Below are 16540 nucleotides of genomic sequence, written 5' to 3' on the forward strand. Positions count from 1 at the left end.
ATCCTTTTCAACTCTCAAACGATCCCTTGGGGGAGATTTTATTATTACCCTCAAGTATGGTGAGGAAACAGGCCTGGAGGATGTAAAGCCATAGATGATAGCAGAAAGCCCAGGGTATCTGGACTTGTAGACTTAGAAGAACATACCTTTCCAGGATGACTGTGTCTAAATCTATTCCCTGGGACTAGGCAAGCATTTAAAGGGACATACATGTCTGTGTCTAAGGGTGCTTGAGCATCTAACAGCTAGAGATATCCAAGGCCCCTTCCTAACCACCAGTCTAGCCTCGACCCTCTTGCACCTTACAGTTTATGGTTACAGCTTCAGTGAATCTCCTAGGGCCAACTCCTAGATACAAGGAAGACAGCCAGAGTTTGAAACACAAAAGATCACAGGAAAAGAGAAAGCCAGGAGAAGACCAAAGGTGCTTTACACATCTGGCATCCCTGGGGCTTGACCCTTGACTTGGCTCAGGATCTCTATTCGGTGGCACATCTCCAAAAACAAACTGGTAGATGTTGTCTAAGCCGTCCAAGAAAACTTTGTCTATGTGTTGAAAGGACTTCTCTAAAGAATAGTAGAGGCCAAGTGTGTCACTGAGGTGCATGGGTCCTGTTAGGGCAGCCAGACCACAACTATCTGGACAGCTGTGTCCCTGACCACACTCAGCTGCCCCGGAGTCACATTTTTCTGCCTGTCCCTGTGGCTCACTCCTCTTGCCACCTGGGAAGCCTGCACAACCTATCCCTTTGAGGCCCAGAGCCTTCCTCACAGCCACTATAGCTGCCTTCTGCCCTCCTCTCAAGAGTACTCCAGAGTTTTATTTTGTGCCTTACTAAGTGGTTTTGAAAAGTGGTGAGGCAAGACCATCCCCACCCCCACCCAGGCAGGGGCACTACTGTGCGTATGGAATTCAAGATTCTCCCTCTGTACTCAAGGTTAACGCCTGTCTGGCCCCCTTCGGGTGTGGCCCAGCTAATCAGAAGGATGATGGGCTCTTTGTAGAGTGTGAGCACCCTCAGAGGCTGCAGTCCTGTCTACGTAGGCACTCCGTGTCTGACACGCCAGGGAGAGGTCTGCGGAGCCTTGGAGCGTGGCGTAGGATTGCCTTGCTCCCACCTCTGCCCACAGACCCCTTCCACGCTGGCGCGTGCACACGGGCCGGGATGGAAGGCACCATCCTAACTTCTGCTGTGAGCAGGTGGGAGGGAAGAGACGCGAGAGGTATTCCATTGGTTGTCTGGGAAAATGAACTGCACCTTCTCCTCACTCGCACAGGATCAACTTTTCCCACCCCCCTAGGGTGGGCATCAGTACCTCCGGGTCTGAGCCCGAACGCGGGAGCCCAGGGATCCCAGTTTCAGGGCACTCGGCTGTGCACACGCAGCGGTTGCTCTTAGACACTGGGAAAAGTGCCTTACAGTGTCCCGTGTCCCCCGACTAGGCGACTGAGCCTGTGTCGCGACCGCCCGGCTGTCCCGCGCGTGGCGCTGCGGCCGGGAGGCCCCTCCCCCTCCCCGCGGGCCCCGCACGTGCCGCACCCCTGCGGGTCGAGCGCGGGTCCCGCGGTGGCGCGGTTGAGCTGGACCAGCCCGCGGGCAAAGCGCGGGCCGCCGCATCCCGCGCGGGGCAGCGGCGCGATGCTGCGCTGGAATGAGGAAGCTTGGCGCCGAGGGGAGGGCCCGGGCGCGCTGCGCGCGGGGGTGGCGGCGGCGCGCCGAGCGGGCCCGGCGCGGGCGAGCGGGCTGCAGCCGCCGGCGGCGCCAGCAGGTACGGCCGGTGCCCGCCGCCGCCCGGCGACCCTCGGCGGCCGGGCCCGAGCCCCATGCGGCTGCAAACTTTGTGTGCGCGGCTTGGCGGGTCTCGGAGTTGCCGTCTGCAAGCGGGACCCGAGGGCGGGCGCGGGAGGGGACGGTGCCTCCCTCTACTGGACTCCGCGTCCCCGCCAGGGTCCCGAAGCCGCGTGGCGTGCGCGGACCGGGTGGGCTCTGGGACAAGCCGAGCGGGAGGCGGGTCGCGAGCGCCAGCCCAAAGTTTGCACGGTGCGGGACGAGGGGCGCGCGCTCCGGGCGGCCGCAGGTGGCGGCGCGGGGAGCCCGGGTCAGGTGCGCAGACAGTGGGGCGGCGCTGTCGTGCGGGACTGCCGGGCGGCCGGGGGCTCGGAGCCCGGTCGGAGCCCGCGGGGGGCGGGGAGTGTGGCGAGAAATGGGGAACAATGCGAGTGAGCAACTTGAGGAAGTCATTGTGAAAGAAAGCTGGGAATTGCTCCGCGGCCAACTTAGCAGGGCACTCTAACAAGTGCCTGCGCGGCCGCGCCCGGGCGGGCGACAGCGGCAGCCCGGCTCAGTGCAGCCCATCCCGGGACTCTCGGCCGCAGCAGGCGGAGACCGGGTAGGTCCCGCGGGGTGCAGGAGCCCCCAGATCCCCGGCTGCTCTTCGCGCCCCAGGATCATTCTTGGCCCCCAAAGCGCGGCGCACAAATCCACGTGAGTGTTTTCGAATTAAATTTCAGTAGGAAAACTTGGGATAACTGGCGGATTTTTGTTTTTCCAATTAGGAGTTAGGAAAGAAAGGAAAGTCATTCGAAATCCATAGTGTCCGTGTCGCTCACGTCTATCTTTTTTCTTTCTGAGGACTGTGAGAGCTTTGACTCAGGTCAAAGCCTCTGCCTTTTTTGGCTGGGACTGCAGGTGCGAGACCAGGCCAGTTGAGGCACTTCTGAGTAGCCCAGGGTCCCACGAAGAGCATGTCCTGCTTTTATGTTTAGGCTTATATCGGCATATCTAGCGAGATTACAGAAGCCAGCGTTTTCAAAGTCCTGAGTAAAGACTTTCCTTATTTTTGATGCAAAAGCTATTTGCTTTACTGATAAGATCCTGTCTGAGTTTGCTTTGTGCAAAACAGAAATGATCTGAGTATCTGAGTATCGAAACACATACTTTTTCTCATCGCACTGTCTGATGCCAGGTCATGAAACTATCGCAGGAAGACCCTGTTATCAAAATAGGCATCAGGACGCTTGCAAATTATTTGAAATGTGCTTTTTAAAATTGCCAAGCATCGCTGGTGATTCCCAAGGAATCTTATGAGCCTTTGATTTCCTTCTAATTTGAGAGTGCAGGATATAGCATCTGGTGACCCAAAGGGGTATCAATTCAAAAGGTCTGAGCCAGAAACATTTTCTATTTTCTTTCGGGTAGGAGCCCACCCAGAGTGAATTTTAACGGGCAGTTTTGCTCAAGTAACTCACACATAATTTCTCTCCCTGCTGCCAACAACCTATTTTATCTTTGAGCTGCCTTGTTTTAAACTTACAGAACCAAAGTGGTGTTAGGGAAATAGCCCATTACTGGCCCAGCCTCCCTGTAGAAGAATTTTTTAAATGCTGAAAATATATAATATATATATAATATTTTTCATAGATATTGAAATGCTTTTAACAATTGGTTCGTTTGGGTTATGAATTGAGAGGGGGGTGAAGTCAGTAAGAAAATCCCAGAGCCTGCTTCAGTTTCTTTGTTTGAAGATATTTGTTCTGTGAGATTGAATTCATTCTATTTTATGAGATTTTCAAAGTAACAATTTGAACATTATTTATAGTATGTTAGTACATGTCCAAATTGTTTGACAAATCAGATTACTTGGTATATGACTCAAAATTTAAAAGGGGACAGATATCCATGACAAAAGACCCACCTATTCCCTTGGATCAGCACCTGTAATGCACAGATCATGTTGAGGATAAGCAACTACATCCACATAAATGGCACTCCACAGAGTATGCAGGTCGTTTAATAAAACATGAATAATTTCAACTTTCCCCACAAACATACATGGTGTTCCTTTTTTATCATAGAATAAAATATTCTTCCCAGACATACAATGCACTAGAACTGAAGACCGGGCTTTTGAGTCGGATGGCTTTTGGTTTTTTGTTCATGGTGATCATTGAAACCTAGAGTTAAGAAATTCCAAAGAACTTGTTTGTTTAATTCATTGGTGGTTTAATTGAAGGGCCAAACTCCAAATTTCTCCACAAATTTAGAAGCCATCTCAACCATGGTGGCCTCATAAGGGGACAGGGGCTGCCTGTGTGGACAAGTGTGACGTTTGACTCCCTTGAGAAGTTTGTGTCCTGTCTCCTAAAGAGAAAGCAAATGGTGGTTGTTTTTGTAGCATTACCATTGTTGAAAAATTAAGAACATGGTTAATTTACTGCCCCAGAGATCTAAAGCCCAGCAAAGCCATAGGCCCCCTGGCATTCTCTTTACCTCACTAGAGGCTTAAGTGTAAGAATGATGTTTCTTGGGTTTGAGGAAGTTTTTTCCTTGATTTGAATTTGTGTGCTTCATATTTAGTTAATATAACAGCACATTGTTCAGAAGAATGTCAGAACTTCTGAAATCTGACAGGATCATAGCTAGATAGATCATAGACAGACAGACAGACAGGCAGACAGACAGACAGACAGGTCCAGATTATTTATATTAATATATAGGAAATAGATTACATGTATACATATGTGCACACACCTGCTTGCACATGCACAGATCACACACATTGTATGTTGTGAGCGAGGCTTGAGGTAGCAATGAGAGAGGTTTTAACATTAAATGATGGGGGACTCATTTCCTTCATCTCATTTACTTTTTACTTTTTTAAAAAATACAAAATAAAATGGTTTCTCTGCAATGGCATGTCAGGGCATAGATAATGTTAGTTTTATAATATTAAGTAATTTTGAGTGGTTACCAAATTTTGCACATTCATGGACTGTTAACTGCAGTTAGTCAAGATTCATCAACACTAGCGTGAAGAGTATCATGTCCCCTGAAATACTTGACAATTCAAAACAGTCTCTCCATAAAGTCAGCGGTGCTTGCCGTGTTCTCAGGAAAATGGGATGTGATTTCAGCCTCTAAAGGCGCACCAAGAACCTCTGAGTTCCTCGGGAACCATTAGCTGCCGATGCCTGTTTTTAAGACAGACAAATATCTTGGGACACCGTGGTTCCTCCTTTTAGCTCTAACAGCTCCTTCTCTGGCCAAAAACCTGTGACTGGGACTGCTTTCTCTGCTGGAGCTCTCTCGCCTTACTTCATTTCATAGCTTTGCTATGTGATCCTTACATTTCACAGGAAAACACACGGCATGTGACTGTAACAAGTGATCTCTCTTGGGAATACAGGGAGAGAAACAGAAATCCCTTTCACATCTTGAGAGAGATCCTTTTTTTTTTTTCAAAAAAAACTGCACTTTAAAAAAAAATCTAGGTTTTGGGATGGCTGGCTGTGGTGCTGATGAAAGGCTCGCCCTGGTGTTCTCCATGTAAAGCAGTGCTCCCTCACATTCCTGTTGATTTAGTAAATGACTTTAAACCTCAGGGTACTTTGTCCCCTTGCTGGAATATATGCTTCTGTCCTTAGAATTTCAGTACTCTCTCTTCAGTAGTGTTTGTTTGATATATCCCTTAGCATCTGGATGGCAATATAACAGTTATTTTAAAACATTTGCAAGCATTTTTACGCACAGTACAGGTTATACAGTTAAAACAGGTAGTAACCTGTTATACGTGAACTCCATCGGCCAACGAAAATATGATTTGCAAAATATTTCTAAAGGGAGAAAAATAGATATCTGTCCTGGTTTGGGGGATATCTTTTTAGTTCTTCATGGGAAAAGTCTCAAAGGGACACACAGCTGGCTGAGACACAATCTAAAGACAACTGGCAAATGATTTTCACTGGAATTTTCCCATTTTCATGCTAGACTGTAATAAGTAGATGCCAAGGTGTCTTCAGACAACCAGCTGGTAAAAAAAAATGTTTTTGTTTGGGTTTTTTTTTTTTTTAAGGTTTTTAAAAAAAGATTTAAAAAGCCCAAGTCTCAGGCATGGAGCCCTTGTCCTTGTTTGCTGTCCTAGCAGGGCTGCTTTTCTCCCATAACCACGACTTGCCAGGGGGAAGTCATAATTCCCGTTGACAAAAAGAACACCCCTTCCCACCCTGTGTCTGACAAATCAGACATCCGAATGATTTCTGAACTCATTTTGGTTAAGACAGGAAGCACAGGCTCCCTTCCTGTGTGCTTCCCTGAGAGAAAACTAGCTTCCCTCCTTCTTTGCATACTTGGCGACTGCTTCTACCTTTCTCTGAACCCCAGTGGAGTGCGAAGGCCAGACTGGGACCTTGGAGGAAGAGGAAGCGGGATCTGAGGCTCATCCAGGGACCAGGGTCCTTCCCAAGTGGCTACTCAGAGGGGTCTCAGACCAAGTCTGCACTGGTGTGTCAGAGAGAGGCAGCTCTCGTTTGGCTGTGGGGAGGCACAAGCCTGTTGGTGAGTGTCACATGGTTTGGCTTCTTGTGCTTGCTTGGCTTGAGCTAACCTGTGTTCCTTCCATCTCCTGCTGGGGGTTTTGGTGAGCAGCCATCATCCAGAGTGCCTCCCTGTCACCCCTGCCCAGCTCCCTGTCTCGGGGTGATGGAGAGCATCATTAGGCTCCGTCTGTGTGTTCTGCTCTCAAGTTAGACCCGTGCCCCACCTCCTGATGGCTTGTGGCACGGGGCCATGGCTTAACAAATTGCTTAAAATGGGCCCTAATTAGAGCAAAAGAGCTTTCTTCATCTTCTCTCAATCGAGTGTGCAGTGATTCGTTTTTTGGTTGTTGTTTTTTTTTTTTTTTTTTAAAGCAGCTCACCTCAGCAGCAAATCTGACACTTGCCGCCATTTTCAAAAGCAAAGTTTAAGATGATGGGTGGAGGGTTACGTATAATGGACTACAGAGTCTGATGAGAAATCTTGCCCTGTATCTCAAGCTGTAGGCTGTCTTCCTTACTTTCTCACAGTCTCTTCCCTTCTCTTTCTTTCTTTCTTTCTTTCTTTCTTTCTTTCTTTCTTTCTTTCTTTCTTTCTTTCTTTCTTTCTTTCTGCTGTATATGGCATTTTGGCTAAATCATTCAAACAACCAATTAATGAAGAGTGTTCTTTAAACTTGTATATATGAAATATGTGGTGTGTGTATGTGTGTGTGTGGTGTGTGCATGTGTGTCTGTATGTGTGTGTGTTGTGTTTTTGAGATTCCATGCTGATTTACACTTTATGACATTTTCTGTTATGCTCAGACAGTTAGAAGATAAACAGCGTGGTTTGGAATATCCTTTTGCCAGAGCTAGGCATTCCGTGAGGACCAACTTAGCAGGTTTAGATAATTTTCAGTTGTGTCACATTCTCACTGGTAAATTTGGAGCAAATAAAATTCCACAAGATTGTTCCTTTTCATCTTTAAGAGACATGGAAATGAGGAGTTGACCTTTTGTAAGCTTACAGGAGACACTCTTAAAATGTGCCCCATTGCTCTTAATGGAAACTAGAGAAAGCCATCGACCCCCTAGCGTGAGCCCCACTTTTAGGCTGAAAAAAAAAGTGACCTTTTCTCCTTTGTGCTGAGTTTTGGGTAGAATAGAAAACTAAAGTGATAGAGACGCGTTGTAAAAACAGGTAAACTGTGTCTCTTGCTTCATCCAATGGAAGCCAGCGGCTAAGTGTGGTCCTTAAAGCCAAGGTTGGCAGTTACTTTTCGAAACACAGCTTGGAAAGTTCGAGTTCTTCTTCACCAAGAATGTGTTAGTGCTTTATCATGAGATTATATCTATTTGATCGAATTTAAAGGATTTTCCACTTGAATTAAGAGCATCCAGGACTTTTGTCAAAGTAATGAACTTTTCTGAAAAAGACTTGGAGTATTGAAAACTCATTGATGGTGTCTGTTAGGACACTGCAGTACCATCTAAGCAGGCATTAAAACCAAGCTTCTCTGTGTTTGGCTTTCTAAAGAGCAGTTTCTGCCCTATTATAAATAGACACGCCGATTTTTTGTAACTGTACAAATGAGGAAGTTGTGAGGTTCCGTGAGGTTCCGCTGATGACCCTGGTCTCCTGGGTTTGCATGAGGAGGACTTTGTAGGCTGAAGGTGAAGGATTGATTATAAAACCTTCTAGATAGCCTGGGTCAGGTGGACAGATGCTACATGTGAGCCTCAATCTTCTTCATGATGTGTGGTGTTGGCATGACTGTCTTGAGGATGCTCCCTGGTCTGGGACAGGGGACCCTGCTACTGAGCCAAATCATAATATATATTTTTTAAAGAAATGTAGACGTTCCTCAGGATCTAACTGGAAGGCCAATGCAGATAGTCAAGTGGCATTTTTTTGTCATTGTTCAGTTTATTGTCCATAGTTGTTATCATATAACTGATTTTCCTTCTATTGATGCTACAATCTAAATTGTGACACTGTGGACATAGTTTTGAAAAAAAAGAACATAATTATAATTCACAAATTAATATTTTACTAGTTTTTATTAAAAAGTTATTTCATTTTAAGTGATGATAGTTGATTTTTATAGGTGCTGTCAGTAACAGCAACATCAGTTTCAGTACTTTGGGGAAAATGGCCACAGAGGCCATGTGGCCTGCCTAAGTGACAGCCAAGTGACAATGAGCAGGCCATCAGCAATTCATGTTCCCCTCTGGAGCAAAGACCAGATGCTCCTTAGTAAGGCTGGTGTGCCTAAGTGGACTTTTGTATTTAAAAACTAAAAGGCCAGGGAATGTCATGAGGATCTCAGTGATGGTCCTGACCTGGGGCATGAGCAGTGTCTGATTAGTAACACGAAAAGCAATGTATGCTGGGACCTAGGAAGTCCTTCTTAATCTCACAGTGAACAGTCAAGTCAGAGCACCTTCTCAGTTCCATTGGGTCAGTCTGCATGGAAGGACTTCCAGACAATAGGATACCTCCATGAAGTTCTGCAGGGCATGGCTTAACTTCTTTTCTTTTTTCTTTTTGGTTCTTCGAGACAGGGTTTCTCTGTGTAGCCCTGGCTGTCCTGGAATTCACTTTGTAGACCAGGCTGGTCTCGAACTCAGAAATCTGCCTGCCTCTGCCTCCCAAGTGCTGGGATTAAAGGTGTGCACCATCACTACCCGGTTATAGCTTAACGTCTTTAGGCCCAAACAAAATAAAGACCTTTGGCAAACAACCTGGCCCTTTTAGCTAAAGTAGACTAACATTGTAGAAACACCCACATCAGAGGTGTACTTTCTTAATGTTGTGGTTCCCCCACCACCACCACATACAGCTTTAAGGTTGTGTTTTTAAGTGTCCACTTGATAGAATTTACTTGTTTGTCTAATTTCACTGCCAAAAGTTACAATGCGATATTGTATTTTTTGTGATACCACTTTCTCTTACTAATTAAAAAAAATGTAAGTTTGTACTTATCTCTTAAACTAGAGCAAATAGGAAATTGGGAGAACCAGGTTCTACCATCTTTTTGTAACAATTACAAACTATCAGCACTTCCGGACTCTTCTGTATGGATTGTCTTGTGGAAGCCGTTGCTGTATTTTAAAGATAAAAATCTCATTTGAGCCTCACGTCCCTTCTATCACACTACTCTGGGCCATGCATGATGGTCTTCCACAGTAAGAGGGCAGAAGACAATACTTCTCAACTTAGATTCCCCCCCTTAAATGATGAAGTGTGAAAAGCCACTTACATTTGAGGAAGCTACTTACGAAGTGACCAGTGTTGATGGTCCAACGCAGAAAGCAGGTTCATTGCACCTGCCTGCTTCTCCTCAGAGCCTGTGAGTGGGTGGCCAGGATGGAGGAGAGAGAGGAGACACAACTTCGTTGTGTGAGCATGGCTTGCCTGAGGGAGGAGAGAGCCAAGGCCCCACTGGCTTTCGGGTCACACACGTGTGAGCCTCTTGCCTCCAATTCCACTGTCTTTCTTCTATAAAATCCGCCATCTTTCCTTTTTTGACTCTAACCTAGGGACTCACCCTGATGCCCAGGCTAGCCTGAGACTCATAAACTCATCCGTAGCCTAGGCTGCTAGTCCTGGGATTACAAGGGTGAGCTACAGTGCCTGATTCCACCATTTTCTATTATGTGTCAGAGAACAGGTGCTCAGTCATGGCTTCTAATTAGGAAGCAATCTTTATTTTGTTCTCTCTCTCCCTCTACCCCTCCTGTGTATGTGTGTGTGTGTGTGTGTGTGTGTGTGTGTGTGTCTACATGTTCATGTGTATGTGTACCAGTGTGTAACAGTGTGCATGTGTAGTGTAGAGGCTAGAGGTCAAAATGGAGAATCTCCCTCAATCTCCCCCCCCCCTTATAGTTCCAGGCCAGAGTCTGCCCCTGACTGGCTCAATTGGCTGTCAATCTAGCCTCACGGGTCTTTTGTCCCCACCTCCCCAGCACTGGAATTACGGTTGCCTTGTAAGGCCTTCTCTGAGGGTTGCTGGGATTAAGCTCAGGGCCTCACATTTGTCTGGCAAGCACGTCCTGATGGAGGAATTCCTGTAGCCCCTTGGCTGTATTTTTAACAGACTTCCTCATTTCCCTTTGACCCTTCTTCTTTTGCATATCAGTTTCTGCCCACAGAGGGAAAAACATGAAGCCGGGCATGCACATCTGAGTGATTTGCCCTGGAGATGAAGGTTCATAGAACAAACTGCCGGAGCCTTCTGCGGCTTGGCTGACTGTGGGAGGAGGGGCGTGGTGAACACTAAATTGGATTCCTTATGCTCCTGTTTAATTCTTGTTTTTCATTGTTAGTTATCCCAGCAAAGCTCTGGGAAATAACCATGAAAATGTGTAGATTGGCAGCTAATTTTTGAAAAATGAAAAGAATCAGAGATGAACTAGGAGTGCTCAGAAGTTTTTATGTTCTCCCAACCTGTTTTGTCAAATTGTTACACAAACCTAGAAGACATTGCATATTGCTGCCCTTTCTCTTGTAGCATCCAGTTTGAAAAGTACAGTGTAATTCACAGCGATGTGATAAATTTGCAAAAAGTGGAATCTTCAGTGTAGAGATGAAAAGACATGTCTCTCACAGAATAATGTGTTTTATTAAAGAGGTCTGTGATAGTCCTGGACTCAACCCTGTCCCCCACATATACATTGACTTCCTCCCTGCCTTCAGAGAAGGATTTTGAGTATTAGATGGATAGTTCCAAGTCTCCCTGGAACATTTTCACCAGCAAGAAAGAAAACCACCAGGCACATGTGTGTAACTGTATGACCAGAATTTAGTTGGTGTACAAGTTCTGTTATGAAGAAGTTTGTCTAGGTTTCAGGCTATTGCAAAGAGTGAGTTTATATTCTAGCCAAATATGAGGGGTACCTTTCTCTGTCAGACGTTTGGATCTTGTCTCCATGGTGGTGTGTTTATGGAGTTCTTAGAGCAGGAAGGAAAGGCAGATACCGTCATCAGATGACTTGGAGTTTGGAGCTCAGCTCTGCTATTTGTTGGCTGTAGCCTTGGGGAGGCAACTGTTGCTTCATGACTCTCCTGAAAGCCTCTGTCTTCTCTACTGTAAAATGGAAATGATGTAGCAGGTTCCACTGACAAATCAGTATTAGGTGCGAGCTCTATCCTGGACTCTGGGGCGGGACAAGGCAGAATGCTCACAGTTGCAGGAGGCTTATTGACTTTAGCTCTCAAATGCCTCACGTGCAATGGGCTGCCTCAGAAGTACCTGTGCTCCTCCTTTTCTTGCTATAGACATGTTCTCAAGGGTCCTCATAAAGTCATCACTGCACAGAGAGATAACCGAGGAGTCTCGGGAGAGGAAAGGGCATTTGCCTTAAAAATAAATACAAAAGCTAATGTACACTGCTTTTAAATCTCAGGACATTTTTCAAAGCTTGTGGAAGTACAATACAGGCCAGGTACCAGACGAATACCTTCTCACCTCCACTCCTGCCTACAACAAGCTCTGCGTGCCGTGTGCTTAGCAATTCTCTTGATAGCCATGCTGTTTGGGTAACTTGAAAAGAAAGATGTTTGTGGTTTCTGACTGACCTCTAGTTTTGTTTTGTTTTGTTTTGTTCATTTTGATTTAATAAATCTAGGCTCAGCTTGTGAAAATTCTGGAAAAGGGACTGGGTTATGACATAAAGCACCACAGGGACAGGAGCTTGCTGAAGGAAGATTTGCCAGTACCCCCTTGAGGACTTGTTGAGGTTCTGGGCTCTACAAAGCCTTCCTCTGGGCCTTGCAAGTCAGAAATGGGCCAGCACTAAGGAAGAGCTGGCCTGACAGCTTACCTGGAGACAGCAACTGCCCAGGGCTGTTGGATGCTTCTCCCAGGAGCCAGCCAGTCTGGTGGCAAAGGCCTCTGTGTGGCAAGAGGAAAGGTTCCTGGCCTCCCAGGAAGACTCCCGGGGTGTGCAGAAGTTTTGAATCTGTGCTTCCTGCCCAGTCCCCGGAGCAGTGGGGTCCTTCCTTCGCAGCACCCATTCTCCTGTGTTTCGCGCCTTTTCTCTAATGTTAGCGAAGTGTTGAATCCTTCTGTCTGAATCCCTCTTTAATCAGAAGAAAAGAGAAACAGAAAAGGAGAGGGACAGGAGGGAGACACAGAAATAGAGATGAGAAGAGAGTTGGATGAAGAAGACAGGAGATGCAAAGAGATTCTGAGGGCTGGTTGGGTTGTGAGGAAGGCCTCACTGCTCACTGTCCTAAAAGCCAGCCTTGGGCAGCCTCTGTCATGCTGGCCTGCACTTATCTCTGCATCTATTTCCCCTTGTGCAAGATTCAGAACTGCCTGCTCCAAAGAAACAATAAAAGCATTCAGGTTTAGAAGAACTGCCCAGGTGAGAGCTAGTTTACTGACATCGTGCTATGCTCTCTGGTGGGTTGCCTCGTATCTGAGACTGCTTGCTCATCTCATGCGATGTGGACCACCACAGCATGTTTCTGTGACAGGCCTATTCCTTCTGACACCCCTGCCCAGACCGGAAGATGCTAATGATTAGCTTGGGTGATGAACTCCTTTTAGTGAAGCTGAGACTGTAACATAACTGATCTCTCTCTCTCTCTCTCTCTCTCTCTCTCTCTCTCTCTCTCTCTCTCTCTCTCTCTCTCACACACACACACACACACACACACACACACACACACGGGGGGGCGGGGGGGCGAAGTGTGTGCAAGTGTGTCTGTGTGGGAGTGTGTGCGCACGGGCACGTGGAAGTCAGAGGATAGCCTGTGAGAATCAGGTTTCTTCTGCCACATGGCTCCTAGGAATCAAACTCAGGTTGCTGGATTTGAGGGCATCACCATTGTCTTTTGAGCCGCCTCTCTGACCCTTTACCCCACCCTTTCCCCTCAGATTCCCTGTATTGCTTTCACATGGCAGAAGAGATACTTTGTAGGTGGTACCTGGTGGTCAGCATACCCAGGATGGGTGAGACTCCTTCAGGCCACTTAGGGATGGCCTTTGTAAACTTTGCCTTGAAAGAAGCCAAATGCATTTCCCCCTCACTCTGCATTGGTAGATCACTTCTTTAGTCTTTACCCAAAAAAGATGCAGATCTTAGGTTTGGGGCTGTTTGAGGGGCTTATGGAGGCTCTGGAGAATTCATAGGACAGAGTATAGACTAACTCCAGCCCTTAGCTTAAAAATTATCAAGTATCTGAAACTGTTGGTGATAGTTGAACTTTAAATGAAACAAGGGACCCTGCTGGCAACTGTACTAGTCACAAGTCCAGAGAGGGTGGGGTTGAAAATGTACATGCAAATGTAAGTGACCCCACAGAGCAGCCATGTGCAGAGGTGAGCTCCTGGGATCCTGGCATGCACCTGGATTTCCACAGTGCCCACGGGGACGTGCTCCAGGCACTGTCAGCGGCCTCAAAGTCGTCTGTCCCCCAGATGCATGACAGCTGACTCCTTTGTCCATGAGATGGCTGTTTGGAGAAGGGCAGGCACTCATACTCGCGGGCCTGAGAAAACATTTGTTTTTATTTGACTTGGAAGTAGCGTGGGTGTATTATCAGGGCTATCATTGCTATCATGTAGTGAGTCAAGCCTTTAATGCACAGTCATTAAAATACAAGAGTGGCACTGTATGGTAGTTAAATTAAACGTTTTAGCAATGTCTCTGGATCTGTTTAGTGTCTTATTTTATGAAAAGCATAGGAACACACGGAGAGAAAAGCTGATTGGTCCTAAGTGGTAGAACATGCATGAGTTTCTTACCCCCATAAAAGAAGGAAGGAAGAAGAAAGAAAGAAAGAAAAAAAGAAAGGAAGGAAGGAAGGAAGGAAGGAAGGAAGGAAGAAAGAAAGAAAGAAAGAAAGAAAGAAAGAAAGAAAGAAAGAAAGAAAGAAAGAAAGAAAGAAAGAACATTCATATCACAATAAGTTCATTCTCAACATTTTGTGTTGAAGTTACTAAGTTCTGTTTCACCAGCCAACATTAGAACGACTCAAAGCTTCATAAATCAATGGGTTTAAGGCCAGAAAGACACAGGAATAAGGTCTCAGCTCACACTTGTGCAGCCCAGCCCACCACACAGGTCTCGCCTCTAAGTCCTTCTTTGTCCCTGTTTTTGGCAGTTCCTTTCTGCACTGAAAGACTGTGGGACTCTGGGCACAGAGCTTCTGGCTACTCTGATCCTGGCTGGCTATCTTCTCTGGGGCTGATGTGTCTCATTTCAGTGGTGGCTCGACCTTCCTTCCGTAGGGGTCTGAGCATATGTGTACTGTGGCAAGGCTTGTGTCCCCCTGTGGTCCCGCTGCTCTCCTAAGTTCTGTATCAGCCTTGGAAATCCTCATGACAGAGACGAGTAAAGCACCTTTCAGAAATAGATGAAATCCTTCTCCATCCAGAAAGCAGGGCTGCTGCTTATGCCTACCCATGACTAACAATATTCTTTTTTAAAATTTTATTTATTCATTTATTTATTTTTAATTTATTTACATTTCAAGTGTTATCCCCTTACCCGTCCCCCTTCCTGGAAACCCCGTATTCCATGCCCCCTCTCCCTGCTTCTATGAGGGTGTTCCTCCACCCACCCACTCCCACCTCCTTACCCTCGATTTCCCTACACTGGGGCATCTGTTGAACCTTCGTAGAACCAAGCACCTCTCCTCCCATTGATGCCTGACAAGGCAATCCTCTGCTACATATGCAGCTAGAGCCATGTGTACCCCTTGGTTGGTGGCTTAGTCCCTGGGAGCTCTGGGGGGGGGGGGGGCTCTGGTTGGTTGATATTGTTGTTCTTCCTATGAGGTTGCAAACCCTTTCAGCCCCTTAAGTCCTTTCTCTAACTTCTCCATTGGGGACTTGGCACTGATTGTAATGGTTGACTAAGAGCATCTGACTCTGTATTTGTAAGACCCTAGCAGGGCCTCTCAGGAGACAGCTATATCAGGCTCATTTCAGCAAGCCTTTTTTAGCATTCACAATAGTGTTAGGGTTTGGTGACTATATCTGGGTTGAATCCCCAAATGGGACAGTCTCTGAATGGTCTCTCCTTCAGTCTCTGCTCCACACTTTGTCTCCATATTTGCTCCCATGAGTATTTTGTTTCCCTTTCTAAGAAGGACCAAAGCACTCACACTTTAGTCTTCCTTTTTCTTCAGCTTCATGTGGTCTGTGAGTTGTATCTTGGTTATTCTGAGCTTCTGGAATAATATCCACTTATCAGTGAGTGCATACCATGTGTGTTCTTTTGTGATTGGGTTACCTCACTCAGGATGATATTTTCTAGGTCCATACATTTGCCTAAGAATTTCATGAACTCCATTGTGTAAATGTACCACATTTTCTGTATCCATTCCTCTGTTGAGGAACATCTGGGTTCTTTACAGCTTCCGGCTATTATACATAAGGTAGCTATGAACATAGTGGAACATGTGTCCTTGTTATATATATGTTGGAGAATCTTTTGGGTATATGCCCAGGAATGGTATATCTGGTTCCTGAGGTAATATTATGTTCAATTTTCTGAGGAACCGCCAGACTGATTTCCAGAGTGGTTGTACCAGCTTGCAATCCCACCAGCAATAGAGGATTGTCCCTTTCTCCATATCCCCGCTGACATCTGCTGTCACCTGAGTTTTTGCTCTTTGTCATTCTGACTGGTGTGAGGCAGAATCTCAATATTCTTGAAAAAAAAAACATACTCCAACCATATATACCATAAAATATATTAATAATAAAAAAGATATATAAAGTTTTAATTATATAGATATTATCACAAAACTACTTGTATAGCTATATGACATGTGTATGTATACATATATAAAATAACAATACTTTCATGCATTAATATAAAACTACATGTCCATGTACCATGTCTTACATAGGAGTTTCCCAAATGACTGGAATCCCCCACCAGTGTCCAGGTTTCTTTTAAAAGCAAGCCTCAGCCCCAGAGCTGAACCAAAGAGACAGTGGTACCCAGGGGGAAGAAAACCAAAGGGACCTCACTTAGATTCAGCAGATAACCTGAGTCTGCTGACAGAGATGGATGTGTAGCAGACCATGGTGAGCGAATTTAGTGAAGTCACCAGAGTATTCTGCTGGACATAGATTTCTTATAGAGCTACTGACTGTTCAATACTAATAACACATATTCTAAGGGCACCTGAGTGCTCTGAGGTGTGCCCCAGGAGCCAAGTCCGTCACATTCATTTCTCTCCCTCTGTCTCTGGGTCCCTCCCTCCCTGGTATTTGTGGT

General features: G+C 46.1%; 1 protein-coding gene across 16 annotated transcripts in view; it reads left to right on the top strand.

Annotated features, from left to right (window-relative positions):
* The first annotated feature begins 1031 nt into the window (after positions 1 to 1031).
* Ikzf1 (IKAROS family zinc finger 1) overlaps positions 1032 to 16540 on the top strand; it is an 88727-nt gene continuing 73218 nt past the window's right edge. For 2 of the 16 annotated variants that reach the window (XM_052198058.1, XM_052198066.1), the window contains exon 1: positions 1793 to 2105. In XM_052198058.1, the coding sequence (XP_052054018.1) occupies positions 1826 to 2105 (280 nt within the window). In that variant the 5' untranslated portion in view covers positions 1793 to 1825. The other 14 variants (XM_052198060.1, XM_052198067.1, XM_052198055.1 and 11 more) reach the window with 11 other exon arrangements.

Source organism: Apodemus sylvaticus, chromosome 11 (assembly GCF_947179515.1).
Source record: "Apodemus sylvaticus chromosome 11, mApoSyl1.1, whole genome shotgun sequence".
Taxonomy (NCBI): domain Eukaryota; kingdom Metazoa; phylum Chordata; class Mammalia; order Rodentia; family Muridae; genus Apodemus; species Apodemus sylvaticus.